At 34.7% G+C, this 17,951-nt stretch overlaps 1 protein-coding gene across 1 annotated transcript; it reads left to right on the forward strand.

Annotated features, from left to right (window-relative positions):
- The first annotated feature begins 857 nt into the window (after nt 1-857).
- Nucleotides 858-17,951, forward strand: LOC132561060 (cytochrome P450 4V2-like). Its single transcript, XM_060225779.1, has 13 exons — nt 858-901; nt 2,103-2,327; nt 3,845-3,957; nt 9,579-9,664; nt 10,177-10,367; nt 10,723-10,792; nt 11,086-11,212; nt 11,600-11,812; nt 12,376-12,478; nt 13,341-13,408; nt 13,584-13,650; nt 14,046-14,225; nt 16,003-17,951. The coding sequence occupies exons 2-13, from the start codon at nt 2,162-2,164 to the stop codon at nt 16,161-16,163; spliced, it is 1,545 nt and encodes a 514-aa protein (XP_060081762.1). The 5' UTR covers nt 858-901; nt 2,103-2,161; the 3' UTR covers nt 16,164-17,951.

The raw sequence follows: 17,951 nt of genomic DNA on the forward strand, positions 1-17,951 counted from the left end.
ATCATACCCATGGACAAGAAATTTCTTTGTACTCAGAACACGAGTAACGCTCCATATGAAAGTGATGGACATGTAAATTTGAGCTTACCTGGTGTCTGTCAACTTTCCTAAGATTTTAGCCAAATTTAGTCAGAAGCATCCTTGGGGAAGTGAAATATATTGTTTTTGTAAATAATGGGTCTAGGCCCTGAGGAGCATGAAGGGTGGGACCCAAATGGAAAAAAATTAAATCCTACTTCTCCTGTAGGAATAATTCGATTTTGCCCAAATTTGATTTGAAGCATGCTTTTGGAAAGCAGAACAAATTTTGTGGGTCTCACCCTAAGGGGAGGGCCAGATAGGGGCAATAGAGAATATTATTTAAAATGCTAGTCCCCCTGCAGAAATGATTGGATTTTGCTCAACTTTAGTCAGAGGAGTGCTTGTTTGTGTAAACCATAAATGTGATCCCTATGGGGCATAGGGGCAAGGCCTAATAAGGGAAATAGATATATCTTAGATAACTAAACCAGGTGGGTGATACAGGCCTTGAAGACCTCTTGTTTATTTGCCCCATGTGTAAGACAACAGCTATTTGTTATTACACTTAAAAGAGACAGAGCTGTTTTTTGGTGTTTGCCTTGCATATGTCAAATATTTGTGGATGGATAAATGAGTTAAAAACATCTTCCTGGTAATTACACATCTTTGCTGTGAAAATGATGACAAAGTGACGAGATACATGCTGGTGAATCTTATTGGTGTCAAGTATCAATATCCTATAAGTCACTGCAGGTCAACATGAAAGGAAACACTTCCACTGAAACACTGCAGTGTTCAGGAAATACAGGATCACTTAACAACTGTTACACATGCTTTCATAATTTGATCAGGAGGGCCGTTCTTACTTGGATGTCAGAATGTATGTATTGAACAATTAAGCATATTTTGTCAGCATGGAAAGAAAGAAATTATCCTTTTGTCATTCATGTATTACCATATAAGGAGTGATCAAAACAAAATTAAGTTGTTTCATAGAGATCTGATGATACAATCAGGGTAACAGAAAAAAAATTAAGTACATTTTATTCATATCCATTTAATATCTATGTTTTGTATGTTACATGTACATGCTGAAACTATGGTAATGGTTTTAGTTCATCTACGTGTAAACATTGGTGCATGAAATGAAATTGTTTTAGATTCATTTTGAAATGAAATGCAACATTATTTGAGATCTGAATTATGACATTCTTACATAACAAACTTACTGGCTTATTTCCTGTGTCAAAATCCCAAGAAAGACCATTATGGATTTGTTGTCAATTTTCAAATTAGATTCACATTGTCCAGTTTTTATCCTCATTTGGTTAGCTTTTCCAATTTTGGATCATAATAGACATACTGCAAACCTCAGGTGGAACTAAAGTGTTGATTGCCAGAGATGAAGCTTAATGAAGAAGTTAAGATTGAACTGAGAAAATTATCAGTGAGCTAGTTATGGAATAGGTTTTAATCAACATCCCACTATCATAAGATGGTACAAGGTTGGCTATTCCAATTGCCCTTCATCTCTCGATCATCTGTCCTAAAACAATCTTTGTTGTTCCTGTTTCTAGGGAAGCACTAAGTGGATCATTCACAGATTTTATTTGTTAGTCTTGGTCTCTAGTTGTATCCTTTATTATTTTGGGACTGATTTGAAAGATAAAGTGGCAAACAGGTGACAATTTTTTATTTGACAGGTAAAGATTGTTATCAAAATTTAGAGGAATGATTACATATTTAATATAGTTAAGAACAAAAATAAAGGACGGATGAGGAAAGATCCAACATTTTAAGCACAAATAATGATCAAATCTTGGATCCCAGCTATGGGATCTTTTGTTAGATGGTTTCCAATCCACGTTCAACAATAAGAATGATGTTGCCACAATTCATTCAGCTGTCGGTACAAAAAATGATAAACTCAGTTGAAAAACAATCAATATTAATATAGTTGAATTCATTCTATAAATACTCAATTAAATTTGACTGATGAGTTTTCTGAAATTGATGTCATTTACTAAAAGTTGACCAGGTAATTGAAGAAAAGAGGTACACGGTGTTTCTTTCAATTATAGGTCTTTCCTTATCATGTGACTAGTCACGTGATCTGATAAAGATTAACCTCGTGGACAAAATGGCGGACGTGTTGTTGGTGGCCGCAGCTACATTAGCGGTGGTGGTATTTAGTTTGCTCTGGTATCAACAGAAGAAGAAGACACTTTCCGATTTCTACACAATCCCAGGACCACCGACATTGCCCTTTCTGGGAAACGCTCATCAGCTTAGCACCGATGCAAAGAGCAAGTATTTTTATGAACTGTCAACTTTGTACTGGACATAAACACTTCCGTTGCTAAACAAATACTTAAACACCCCTACGTGATACACCTTTGAAAACTTGTAATTTATCGACACTTGTGAGTAAACGTGTTTCATACGATGGCCTATACACGTAGCAGCCATGTCAAAATACGCACAAGCAAATCTTTTTTGTCAGAGGTTTCTGTATGTAGTCTGAGCAAAAACAGTTGGATTTTGTCAAGTTTGTGACAAAATATTTAGTCACGTTCTACTTTCCTTTCACTTTCTTTTCTTTTTTGTCAAAGTGATGTTAACCCATATCTGCCTTGACATATTTTGAATTTTAATTTTGCACACAATATCTACTGTTTCTTTCGATAACACCTGACTGATTGATGGGAACACTGTGTAGGAAGGAAAGCTCACATTTCCTTTAAATATCACTGGCAGATTTATTTCAGTGCCTCCAATATCTTAAATACGCATTAGATTTGCATATAGATGGCTGTAAAATAATTGATATTTCTGAAATGATATACTTAAATTTTAGATACTGGTAACATGCACACTATTAATGTCTTCTGTAAAAATGTCGAATTGCTGAAATATCATGCTTATTTTCAAAGGTGAAATTCCTCTTGCATTAAAGAATTTACTTGAATCAAATGAGATTTTATCAATACTTGAGAAAGAGAAACAATTAAAGGTCAAAGGAAGGAGGGGACCACTTGTATTTCATCTGGCAGAGTCTAGTGTTAATCAAGAGTAATGGTAATTGATAAAGCAAAGCTGAAAAGTGATATGGACCAACACTCCATTATGAGAAAACATCTGAAAGCAAAACAGAATTTGACCAAGAAGAATTGTCACTTACTCCAGAATATTCAGCTGCTTTTGTAGTTGCTGACAATGAATTTCATGTACTAAAATCTCTTGACAAAACCAGGTTGCTTAAGTGTATTTTGACATGGCTGATATGGGTCATCATAGTTTCATGATTGTGTTACAATTTGGTAGTGTCACAGGTGGTAGTTAAAGGAATTATAGCTTTTGATCATGCACAAATTTCCTACAAAACTTATGGAAAATTAAAAACCAATTAAGTATGCTAATTCATATAGCAATGTGTGAAGATTGACTTAATAAGCACTAGTAAAGCTATATAAAAATTTACATGTATGGAGAATGATGAAGGAACAATAAAGAGATTTGATGAAACATTAAAAAAATATATAAATAATATGTAAATTGAAGAATTACTTTTGAAATGAATGAGTGAGAAATTGAAATGAAACTTAATTGATTTAGTCATGGAATAGTACCAAATAATAGCAGGAGTTGAGAACAAATACAGGGACTTAAATCTAAACTCCCATTAAAGGGAAGACATTTTTTGACATCGAAATGATTTCAGATGTGTAATGTTGACATATTCAAAATAGAGATAGAGGATAATATTTGTTTTTTTCACTTGAATGATAAAATATCATAATATTAGATCCATGTTTTCCTGCAGAGTTTTATACCCAACTGCTTGAGTATAGTGCTGAATGGGCAAATACTGGAATATTCAAGATATTGCTTGGAAATAAACCAATCATAGCAGTTTATAGAGCCGAGTACATTGAGGTAAACTTATGTGTTAAGTAGTGTAGCTAGAATGTGCACTGTATGTAATGTATATAGCTTTGTGATGTTTGTTATATGTGTAGCTAAGGGCTATCATTGAAGGACTGGCAAAATTACTCTATTGTTTTATCTAAACATGTTATATTTTGTGAGTTATTCGACGACAAATGTAGGGAAAGTAATCTTAGAAATAATTTCAAAATTAATTTCAGTACTGTTTGATTTTTGTCATATGAAGATTGTAAACTTCAAATTGGTTCCAAACTGATATTTAATAGAACTTTTGGGGTAAATACTGTAGAGCCAAACAACGTATTAAAGGTAACCAGCAACAACATTTTGCAAGTCTATCTTTTGACATACCTAGGTAGTGCCCTGAATCAAAATTCACCTTTTGATAATTTAGAAGTGGAAGTCTCGTATGATATGGTAGCTTTTGTCTTTCTTCACCCTTGCCAAAATAAAGCTTATATTTTAAGACGTTAACAATGTATTCTATTCATCTTTTAAAACTGATTGCGAAAAAGGCAATCAAAACTTCAATCTTTGTTTTTACGCCAAAATAATTTCTCCATGCAGGAATATAGTTTCAACTTTCAACAAATATGGCAGTGATTTAATGAATTTTTGTAAATAAAATTGTTCATAACAACATATAAAATCACTTATTTCAACAGTTATGTTTATTCTTCAATTTAATTTTTAAGTAATTTCTGAAAGTTATTCTGTTGAAATAAGGCACATGGTAAAATACACCTGTTTTCCATTACTACCAAATACAACAAAAATATATATGGTAGGTGTATTCCTACAATGATAGTGCCAGTTGTAGGATAAAAGGTCCTGTTCATTTGTATCTTTTGTACAGTCTTAGTTGTAAATGTGCTGTAACTGTCAGCTTTGTTATAACTGCACTGTAGCTGTTAGCTTTGTTAAAACTGCACTGTAGCTGTTAGCTTTGTTATAACTGCACTGTAGCTGTTAGCTTTGTTATAACTGTAGTGTAGCTGTAAGCTTTGTTATAACTGTAGTGTAGCTGTTAGCTTTGTTATAACTGTAGTGTAGCTGTAAGCTTTGTTATAACTGTAGTGTAGCTGTAAACTTTGTTATAACTGTAGTGTAGCTGTAAACTTTGTTATAACTGTAGTGTAGCTGTAAGCTTTGTTATAACTGTAGTGTAGCTGTAAGCTTTGTTATAACTGTAGTGTAGCTGTAAGCTTTGTTATAACTGCACTGTAGCTGTTAGCTTTGTTATAACTGCAGTGTAGCTGTAAGCTTTGTTATAACCATAGTGTAGCTGTTAGCATTGTTATAACTGTAGTGTAGCTGTAAGCTTTGTTATAACTGTAGTGTAGCTGTTAGCTTTGTTATAACTGTAGTGTAGCTGTAAGCTTTGTTATAACTGTAGTGTAGCTGTAAACTTTGTTATAACTGTAGTGTAGCTGTAAACTTTGTTATAACTGTAGTGTAGCTGTAAACTTTGTTATAACCGTAGTGTAGCTGTAAGCTTTGTTATAACTGTAGTGTAGCTGTAAGCTTTGTTATAACTGTAGTGTAGCTGTTAGCTTTGTTATAACTGTAGTGTAGCTGTAAACTTTGTTATAACTGTAGTGTAGCTGTAAACTTTGTTATAACTGCACTGTAGCTGTAAGCTTTGTTATAACTGCACTGTAGCTGTAAACTTTGTTATAACTGTAGTGTAGCTGTAAACTTTGTTAAGACTGTGTTGTAGCTGTAAGCTTTGTTAAGACCGTGTTGTAGCTGTAAGCTTTGTTAAGACTGTGTTGTAGCTGTAAGCTTTGTTAAGACTGTGTTGTAACTGTAAGCTTTGTTAAGACTGTGTTGTAACTGTAAGCTTTGTTAAGAATGTGTTGTAGCTGTAAGCTTTGTTAAGACCGTGTTGTAGCTGTAAGCTTTGTTAAGACCGTGTTGTAGCTGTAAACTTTGTTAAGACCGTGTTGTAGCTGTAAGCTTTGTTAAGACCGTGTTGTAGCTGTAAGCTTTGTTAAGACCGTGTTGTAGCTGTAAGCTTTGTTAGCTGTAAGCTTTGTTAAGACCGTGTTGTAGCTGTAAGCTTTGTTAAGACTGTGTTGTAGCTGTAAGCTTTGTTAAGACTGTGTTGTAGCTGTAAGCTTTGTTAAGACCGTGTTGTAGCTGTAAGCTTTGTTAAGACTGTGTTGCAGCTGTAAGCTTTGTTAAGACCGTGTTGTAGCTGTAAGCTTTGTTAAGACCGTGTTGTAGCTGTAAGCTTTATTAAGAGCTACAACTTTGTTAAGACTGTGTTGTAGCTGTAAGCTTTGTTAAGACTGTGTTGTAGCTGTAAGCTTTGTTAAGACTGTGTTGTAGCTGTAAACTTTGTTAAGACTGTGTCATAGCTGTAAGCTTTGTCATTATTGTGCTGTAGCTTGCTTGTAAAGTGGTCAGTGTTTTTATGACATCTCACTTGTTCAATGTGCCCAAAGTGTAGTTGAAGTGAGCTTCTGTTGTAACACAACCTCCATTCTTTAAAATAACTTATTCATGTATCATACAGGAATTCATCCTTGATACTCCAAGGGTTACGATCACTACATCTTACATCCTCGATACTCCAGTGGTTATGATCACTACATCTTACATCCTCAATACTCCAGTAGTTATGATCACTTCATCCTCGATACTCCAGTGGTTATGATCACTTTATCCTTGATACTCCAGGGATCAACCTTTCCATGTCATGGTGTTTGGCTGATGGGTTGCTGGGATGAAGCCCAACAATGTTTGCGAAAAGAAATGACTTTGACTCCTTATTCAAGGTCACAGAAGTGAAATTAACCAAATAACCAACATTCCAAATGTCATATTTGGCTGATGGGTTGCTAGGATGAGGTCGACAAAGTTTGCGAAAAATGAACGACCTTCAACCATATTAAAGGTGACAGGGGTCAAATTGTTAGGCCACCTGAAACAATGTCTCATGATGACTCATCGTGATCGGTTTTTGTCAAGCACTGTATATTTTTTACTTTTTCTCAAAAACCCTTGAACTGATTTTGCTGAAACCTTCCCTGACCAAAGAGTGAATAATACTTGAGTATCTTGGTAACAATTGATTTCATACTTTTAAGAATTTTCTAATCATACTGAAGGTGAACTGAACACTTTGATATCAATTGCTTTATACTTATTTACTGTACATTTCATCATGGAAACATACATTGATATATAACTCCAGAACTTGTGGATGTTTTCACATAGAGATTTTGTATTGTTGATGTACACAAACTAATCTTATAGTAATGTGTTTTTGTTGGTAGGTTTTTATTGCCAGCTTGTTGGGTTTTGTAATGAATATGCTGATGCAGGGTTGTTTAGACTGCTGCTGAGCAGCCAGCCATGTGTTTGTGTGTACAGGGCAGACTATGTAGAGGTAACATTTATCATTGGGAAAATATTTGAGTTAAAAAAAGGAAAATTTGCACTTCTTTTTCCTACATGTAAGCACATTACATGATTGATGTCTCAATGTGAATCTGCAACTTTGAAACTTGCATGTTGAATTCTTAAGTATGTATCTATATCGCTGATACTTCCAATGTAATCTTTTTTCTCTTCTGTATTGATTCTTTGATTCAGTATTGAGATAACAAAATCTACAGTCATTCTCTATCACCTATTGCAAACAGGAAATGGAAATGAATCCTTGGGTCATATGCGGTATAGTTGGTCAGTGTTAATTTCAAAGTCATATCTGCTGCTAGTTGTTGGGGAGTAGGGGCAGGGGATGATAGATGTCAATTCTAAGCCATGAAAAAGTGGAAGTCTACGTCATAATTCACTTTTCCTAAATAGACACAAAAGGATTGAGGGTCAATTGATGTCAGTTAGATCAAGCTCGAAATTGTTGGAGAGGAGAGCAGGTTTTAACCACAATTCAGATCATATGCTTTTTAGCTCACCTGTAGGAATAATTGGATTTTGCCCGAATTTGGTCTAAAGTGTCTTTGGGTAAAGGGGAATCAATTTGTATAAACAGTCGGTCTCCACCCCCTGGGGCTCAGGGGCAGGACCCAATAGGGGAAATAGAGCAAATTCTTTAAAATCCTACTGCTCCTGTAGGAATGAATTTATTTTGTCAAAATGTTGTGTGAAGGATGTTTGGGTAAAGGGAAATCAGTTTTGTATAAAAGGATGGATATTGGCCCAAAAGGGCTATAGAGGAGGGGCTGAAGGGCTCAGGAAATGTGTTACATCTTTTAAAATGGTTGAGATCTGCATCCCATAAGCATATATAGCATTGCTAGACATCAAAAGATAAACACAATCATGATGTAAGATTGGCCCTGGGGTGTGCCCCACTCCTAGGGACTTAGTTTCTGGGTAATTTGTTATGTTAGAATTGACCCGTGGTTGTGGCACACCTCTAGGGACATCATTTCTGGGTCATATTTTTGATGTAGCTGGGATACTAAATGGATGACCATATAAACTCTTACCTGGCATCAAAAGAGCAAGACAGTCATGGTACAAGTATAAACCCATTGGTCTCTCCCCATCAAAGAGGTAGACAGCTTTAATTTGGAAATATTTGAAATACCCAACCTATATACATGTGTACCATCGCTGGGCATTAAGATCCAGGTGAGCGATAGAGGCCCGATGGACCTCTTGTTTATGAATCAAAATGATAATGTAGAATCATGTATTTCTAAGTTACTATATTACATCATATCTTTAAATGTATGCACCACATCATTGTTCATATACCTTCATTTTTTAATCCAGTTTGAATACAATTGCTGTTTTTTTGTTTGTTTGTTTGTTTGTTTGTTTTTGTTTTGGCATGCTTTTTGATTTCTCGCTCCTTCCAATTAAGTGCTATACACGTGTATCAATGCGAATACCGTGACCAGCCAATCAGCTGACCTGAAAATATTTCACAATGAAGAATGCAGCTCAGACCTGTGCCAGAAGTGTATAATGACAGATGGGACAAGTACCTGTGCTGTAAACCCAGGATAGGTTATGTTTCACTCAACAAGTAGATTTCATTCTTAGGTTTGATTGACCATATCTGTCTTGACCTTTCAAGGAAAAGGTCATTTAAGTTCTGGTATAGCCTAATTCCTAGGTCAGCTAAATGACCTAGCCTAAATGGAAACCATTCATTGTCCATTTTGAATTTGTGTTCTCACTCAGACACTGAATTAAATTATATCGTACCATGTATATCTGTTTCCTTTGTTCTTATATTACCAGAGAGTCTAGTATACTATTCTATAGATCAATTGCTGTCAAAGTATCTGTATATACATTCTTTTAGAAAAGAAGTCATTTTGAAACTTTCTTTTAATAATACAAAACATCACAGGAGAATCTAATATTCCAACATTTGTTACATGTTCTTATTTGCATAATTTCATATAATTTAAAACACTTTAATGAACTGAATTGCAAGCTATATAAACTTTTTGTTTAGCTGTGAAAATGTGTTTCAATGTCTTTTTATTATAGAATTCTGTCATTGGTTAGAGAAGAAAACCTGTATTCCTGATCAACATTATATATATAAGCATTCAAGCTGGATCAGTTAAAAGCAAAATGTATGATTAAAGATTGAAATTCAATTCTTCTTAAAACAGGTCCTCCTCAACAGCAGTAAGCACATGGACAAGTCTGATGAATACAGATTCCTCCATCCCTGGCTTGGTACAGGACTACTGACAAGGTAACATGCACATCACCTGAAAGATCTTGTCATGCCTGTCCAATGTTAATTTTTTCATTGAAGCTTCTTCTTTAGAACATTGAGGTCAAGAGTTATGATATTTCTTCTGAATAACTTATCCAACTTAAAATATATCAGAAATTCAAACAACTTCTGTTATTTGTCCATGAGCTCTAAAGTTAAATATCTTATCTAAAGTTTGCATGGGAAGCAATCGATCACTGTTGTTTGGTTACTGGTCAGATGTGTTGAAAAAATGTGATGTGCAACAGGAAGGTAGTTAATATGGATTGCATAAATCTTAAAATTTTTGAATTTACATTTTTTTTCTGTCAATTTCATGTTAGATGTACAGTACTTTCAATGTTAGACATGTTTATAACAAATAGCACTCATTTTTACAAAAAATAAGTACAACTAAAGACAATTTTTAAATTGAATTGGAGATGTGATGAGAAACTTGTCTGTACCTATTGTGTAATGAGTTGTCTGACAATGTTATCCACTCACAGCACTGGAGACAAATGGAAAATTCGGAGGAAGATGTTGACCCCTACTTTCCATTTCAAGATTCTCCATGACTTTATTGGTGTGTTCAATGATCAGTCCAATGTGATGGTGAAGAAACTACAAAAGGTCGCTGATAAAGGACCCTTCGATGTCTTTCCCTACATCACCCTGTGTGCTCTTGATATCATTTGTGGTGAGATGTCTTGTTCACTTGTTTGAGTTGTCTGGTTATGGAATTTTATATAACTTTTATCTGAGGCAGTGTTGGATTGGCTTCTCAAAAGCATAATAAAGAGAATAATAAAGCAACACAAGCACCTAGTCTGAATTATTCTGACATTATTCCATCAACATTTTTATATTGATTTGGAGTTGACACCAGACTGATATGATAAAGTTAATAGGCCATTGAATTAATAACTAAAGCATTGTCTTGTTATAAGACTACCCCTCTATGTAGAGTTGGAGGTCATTTGTAAGCTTCTGGGACTTACAGCAGGATATATGTAGTACGACTGTAAGTAATATTAGTGGTATGATTTCTGTAGAGACTGCCATGGGAAGACATGTGAATGCCCAGGGGAACAGCGACTCTGATTATGTTCGAGCCATCAACAAGTAAGAATATTTTATGTTTAAATATATCAGTGCAGTATTTTATAAGAGGAAAAATTGTAATAAGAAACCTTATGAAAATTCCTCCAATTCCTTAGAGGGACTGAGATACCCCTAACATCGTGTAGTACAGTATCCTCACCCTTCCTAAACTCTTGTAAGAGAGGATTTAAACTGTTATTAAACAACAGACAATAAGGAGGGGATCATATACAGCATTGTTAAACTGTAGTATTTATCATTTCCAATCATATTGAAGACAATGAAATGAAGCAGGCCTATTTTACCTTGTTTAGGATCACAGTCTTGATACTGCTGCGAATGCGTCGCCCATGGTACTGGCCTAACATTCTCTTCAATCTACTGGGGCCAGGCAGAGAACATGACAAGTGTCTGAAGACTCTCCACTCCTTCACATCAAAGGTAGTTAACAAATTAAAAAGCAAGTCACTGTCTCTGATGAGCCCTTACCTGCAACAGAGTGCTGCGAAAATTACAGAGCATGATCACCCTTCAGAAGCTTCAAAAGTATAACAGGCTAAGTATACTGCCATCATTTTCACCGTGAAAATTTGTTGATGTTTGGTGATACATGTATATCAAACGTAAAGTAGATAATGATTTTGAATGAAAGTGTCATACATTTATGAATTAGTCGTTCCGAGATTTGTGGTATGCTGCAACAGGTATGGTTGATCAGAAAAAAGAAGTTACAGGTACATTTAAATACCTACAAAAGACTCTACATTGTTATTATGTTGAATAAAGATTGTGGCAGTAATCTTTTGATGTTTAAACTGCATTATTCAGGTGATCATAGAGCGTAGCGATGAGTTTAGACAGAAGAGGTCAGAGGAGACAACTATGGAAGAAATAATGAAAAGTCGTGGAGATGATGACACCATATACTTGGAGAAGGGTAAGCGTCTAGCCTTCCTGGACATGCTGTTGTGTGCCTCAGCTGATGGTCATCACCTTTCATTTGAGGACATCCGAGAGGAAGTGGACACATTCATGTTTGAGGTGAGGGTTCACTCCACATGTCAGAATAAGTTTAGTTTTGTTGTTTTTTGATTGAAAAATGTTTGATTTTCAGTTGAGAAATTTTCTCTCCTGAGCTGTTGGGAATTGCTATTTTATTTACTGATGTTTTAATAAATTGCTTGAGTATTTTCTTTCTTTCTTAAGCAATTTATGATGAAAGGGGAAATGTTTGTCTTGTCATATTTTGAAAGACATCAGTGGATTTTTGGAAATTAACATAAACAATAAATTAATAAATAGCATAATACCTATGTAGCTTAATACGATAATCTGAGCCATGCCAATGTTTGTAATTATACACACAGCCATACAGTGTAATGATCCATTTGATTAGAAAGGTTATGAAACTAATTGTATTGATTATATGATATCGCCAGTTTGTGACTTCAGCATAGTTTAATATGATCTGATTATTGTCTGATGATAGACTTCAATTTCATGGACTGTGCCACTAATTTACAAAAGATTGTTCAATTAATTATGATATTGTTAATGTTGTGGAGTGTTGTGGAGGATACTCACTCAACTTTGGTTTTAATTAGGGTCATGATACAACAGCCGCAGCCATTACCTGGTGTACACACCTGATCGGGGAACACCCACACGTCCAGGATAAGTTACATGAGGAAATGGACAGCATCTTTGGTGGGTTCTGCATAATATTTATCTTCATGTGTTGTGATCCCCCTACCATTTTATGTGGGGTATATAGTGTTACCTGTTATATCACAATGTGTTGTGTCACATTCAGGATCAATTTCATATCTAAAGAATCCCTCAACACAGTATGCTAATTTTAACCAATAGCATCATAACATCAAGTTATACACCATATATTAAGATGGTGATCAGTCAAGGTTCAAGGGTCATGGGTCACATATAACACCTTCTGCAAATTCATCAAACAGTGATACTTACATGCATGGGAGTTCAGTTGTTACATATATATTCTAGGTTTATTGATATAATGCTCTATCGCTTGTCATACTTTAGTCTGGGACTTGTAATATGACCTTATGATGTCATAAAATGAAATGACATCGCACACCTTGATTGTTGTATGAACTTACAGGACCTTATAAGGATGACATGAAAATCATGTTCTCTCTAGTATTTAATCCTTGAGCCCAGATTTAAGATCGAAAGGGGTCTTACTGTGGGAGAAAACCTCCATCTGGTCTGACAGATGACCCATGCTTTTTCACCTCGACTCAAGGAATCAAACACAGAACTTTTTGGTGAAAAGCAAGTGTGTTATCTCTGTGCCACCAGACACCCAGCATTTGTCCAAGAAGAATTGATAGGATGATAATGTGATAAAAAAATTCAAAGAATATTTCTGTTTCATAGATCATACATATATGTTAACAATGTCATTGACTTCCCAGAAGGAAAAGGTTTTCTAATCACCTCAACATTTAAGTTACAATTTCTTTAATTAGAGTAATTGATATCCATCAGCAAGGATATTATCTTGTGAATTCCTTCTTGGTTACCATGGTTTCAGGAGACAGTGACCGACCAGCCACCATGAAGGACCTGAAGGACATGAAGTACTTGGAATGTACAATTAAGGTAGGTAAAAGGTCAATTTATTTTGTTTTATCCTTCAATATGTTTATAATAAACCTGTAAAGTATATTTGATTAAACTTATTATCAAAAGTTTCTCAGTTGTAATTTATATTTGAATATAGGAGCTATTTTTATCCTTGTGAGTTGATGAGTCAATTTCTATTTTTTTTTCGTAGGAAGCTCTACGACTTTACCCTTCAGTACCTTTCTTTGGAAGGAGTGTTACAGAGGACGTCACCATAGGTAAGTGAATCATTTGTTGGAACTCGTCAATACACATAATATACCAATACAGCAATATAGCTGTCAGAAAACATTAAGTAAGTTTTTCCATTGTACTTTGTTTCTTTGTATCAAACATTGAAAAAAATGACAGTATTATTGCATTAATAAAATTAATTTGTAATTTGAAGAGGCCTGTAAATTCTATGGAAAAACATATACTTGGGATTGGGGATGGGTTTTTTTTTTTTTTTTTTTTGGTGTAGATGGCGACACATCTGTATTCACACAGGAATAACTTCAAATATTTATGATAAGTTTTACACTGTATCTTTGATTTTTGTTTATATCTGACTGGAGAAAATGAAGTATTTGAAATCAAAAATGCAGAAAGGGCACTTTTGTTTAACTTTCAGGAAACCAGTACAAACTGAAGAAGGGCACTACTGCTGTAATTGTCCCTGTTGCACTTCATCTGGATGAGCGCTACTTTCCTGATCCAAACAAATTTGACCCACACCGTTTCATGCCGCAAAATTCAACTCGTCATCCATTCAGCTATGTCCCCTTCTCAGCTGGACCCCGCAACTGCATTGGTCAGTATTTCAGGACATTTCCTCCAGGTTGATAAGGTGGTCCTATTGCATTGGTCAGTGTTTATTGGAAACTGTTCAATGGTTACCATAGCGAGGTCTTTTGTTTGATTGAAACAATATATTGATCTCTTATACAAAAACTGTATGTCTTAAGGGGGAAAAAATATCATCTTTTATTTGTTCGTGATCATGTGAGTGGTCAGAAATCTGTGGTGGAGTATTAAAAGTGAATTTCATGATGTAATTTCTGCAACAAGTTTATCAGATTACTTTCACAATTATGCTAATGTACCAAAATCATGCGTGCAAAACTCAGCAGCAGTACAGAATTTATTTGTAACACTGAAACATTAGAAGTAGAGCTATGATGGTGAAACTAAGGGTATTGCTTGTTTATTTGCCACATTTTCATCTAGTTACACCACATGAGGATGTCTCTCTGTCCATTCACATTTTCATCTAGTTACACCACATGAGGATGTCTCTCTGTCCATTCACATTTTCATCTAGTTACATCACATGGGGATGTCTCTCTGTCCATTCACATTTTCATCTAGTTACACCACATGGGGATGTCTCTCTGTCCATTCACATTTTCATCTAGTTACACCACATGGAGATGTCTCTCTGTCCATTCACATTTTCATCTAGTTACACCAAATGGGGATGTCTCTGTCCATTCACATTTTCATCTAGTTACACCACATGGGGATGTCTCTCTGTCCATTCACATTTTCATCTAGTTACACGACATGGGGATTTCTTTCTGTCCATTCACATTTTCATCTAGTTACACCACATGGGGATGTCTCTCTGTCCATTCACATTCTCTCTAGTTACACCACATGGGGATGTCTCTGTCCATTCACATTTCTCTCTAGTTACACCACATGGAGATGTCTCTCTGTCCATTCACATTTTCTTCTAGTTACACCACATGAGGATGTCTCTCTGTCCATTCACATTTTCATCTAGTTACACCACATGGGGATGTCTCTCTGTCCATTCACATTTTCTTCTAGTTACACCACATGGGGATGTCTCTCTGTCCATTCACATTTTCATCTAGTTACACGACATGGGGATTTCTTTCTGTCCATTCACATTTTCATCTAGTTACACCACATGGGGATGTCTCTCTGTCCATTCACATTCTCTCTAGTTACACCACATGGGGATGTCTCTCTGTCCATTCACATTTCTCTCTAGTTACACCACATGGGGATGTCTCTCTGTCCATTCACATTTTCTTCTAGTTACACCACATGGGGATGTCTCTCTGTCCATTCACATTTTCATCTAGTTACACCACATGGGGATGTGTGTCCATTTACATTTTACAGAAAAGTTGTAAATAGTAGTACTTGGTATGCACTCGTATAAATTTTATAAAATTTGATGTACATGACTTAGAACCTTAAGTAGTTCTGCGCTTAGGATTTATTTTTTATTTTGATAATTGCCTTAAGTGATGAGCCTCTTTAATCTTTTTTTAGAGAGAGAAATATTCTTCAAATGCACGGGGAAAAAACTGTCAATTCTTTTCCTGTTGTAGCTTGGTGGTTTTTCAGCAATAATAAATAGACAGTGTCTTTTTACACTTTTCAAAACAGCCATTGTGATTCCATGGCCTGATCGCACAAGAAATGTTCACATTTATTCTCCTTCTACACTCCATTAATATTCTTGGTCTGATGTATATATATTTCTCAACTCGATGTTTTTAAGTACTCGAGCTCCCACTTTTGAGGACTATACAGATCACTTTGTTTTCCAGGCCAGAGATTTGCGCTGATGGAAGAAAAGGTGATGATCTCGTCCATACTGAGGAATTTTCACATCATTGCTACACAGAAGAGAGAGGACCTCAGTCCGGTCGGTGAACTTATCCTGCGACCAGAATTTGGAGTGGATATCAAGTTAAAGAATAGAAAGTAGAATCAAGCAGACAAATATGGTTTCTTTTAATTAGATCCAGAAAACAGATAAGCTGTTTTAACACTGCTAGTAATAGAGATAGTGATATGTTAATTTGGATACTATTTTAGAGATCATGATATTGCTGTCTACAAGGAACAGTTGTTGTAGCTGTTATTTTCACCATGTACCCAGTGTAACGAGAATTCGTCCTGATTGAGAATATTTGGATATCAATTATTATTAAAAGTATTTCCAACATTAATCAAAGCAAAATAGAATAAGTCTTTATTTTAGTGAAGGACTATATATCAAGGAATGATTCATCATGTGAAGCATATGTCCATACATTAATTTGTCATAGTATTGAAACATTAGTCATTTGACAGCAAAAATTGTTCCTAAAGAGCTTCATCTAAACTGAAGATGACTTACATTACCAAATGATGCCACAGCGTTCTTTTATTGTTATCAAAGAGGTAATAGGTAGATATTTATGTATTCCAAATGTGTAGAGAAGACAGTTAAATCAAGAACAAGACTCTTGGATTTTAAACATGTTGTCTTTACTCTCAAAACAATGAGAAATTAAGAAAGAAACTGATTATGTGAGATGTGAAATCTTAATACCATTTCTTTGATAAATTAGGACAAACAATACAAAATTTGAGATTTGCCTTAGTCTTGCCTAGCTGTAGCAAAAACTTAGGCATTCATAACATTGAATATTATTATTAGTATTATTAGTATTAGAGTAGAAGTTTGTACTTGAAGTTATAAATATTTTAAAATTGTGTATCTAGTGCCGGATGAGAATGATATTGGTGAATTTCTATTTTATACAAATTCAAGGTCATGACAACCAGAGTGAAGTGAAATCCTCTTTGATATACTCAATGTATAATTTATCAAAATTGAATAAAATATTGGATTGTTAATACCTAAATACTTTTTATATGAGATCATATGCAATGCAATCTATAATAACTCCCACTAAAGATATGGTAAGTAGGGGGTGTTCCCGGAACGCCTACATGTCCATGACAATAGGTAGAAACATCAAAGGGAGGGTAATTATAATCTGTTTCATATAGGTACTGCATTTACCTGAGATATTTTACCTGTGGATCTACCTGTAATTTTTAGATATTACAGATGTATCATTATAAATCAACAATTAATTATTGATATTTTGTCTCTTAATACTTCAGTATTGCAGACAGAAAGTACATGTATACATGCACATGTCCTTCTAAAAATTGAATCAACTTCTTTCTCTGTCATATTGATAAATAATAAATCTACGCATAGTCATTTACATAATCATTTACCTTTCTCTGCGAGAAGACCCAATTCTGTATAAATGACCGTTACATGCTAAGTTGTTATCCCCTTTTCTATTCTGGATGAACTTAAAATCTAACTGAGCATTAGCCATGATTGATTTCTAACAATGTCAGTTAAGTGTCAGAACCTTTTAATGAATGATGGAATTGGGGATTAATTTTGAATCTTATATAGATAAATATATATTTTTTTATCAATATAGATAAATATATAGCTTGGATAATCACCTCAAGGTGTCACATCAGATGTAGCTTGGTCAACGTTAGCACAGTATTAATAGAGTTTATCATGGTTTAACAGATTGAACTAAGACAAGTAAACAGTTTTCATATTAAAACATTTCACTGGAAAAATATCATCTGAACCCAAAAATATTATAATCAAAAATTATATAGTGGAAATGATATCACAATAGTTTATATTATTTTGGAATATACAACAAAAATAATATAACGTCATTAA

This window comes from Ylistrum balloti, unplaced genomic scaffold (genome assembly GCF_031769215.1).
Source record: "Ylistrum balloti isolate Yb309-2 unplaced genomic scaffold, AGI_CSIRO_Ybal_v1 Utg371144, whole genome shotgun sequence".
Lineage (NCBI taxonomy): Eukaryota > Metazoa > Mollusca > Bivalvia > Pectinida > Pectinidae > Ylistrum > Ylistrum balloti.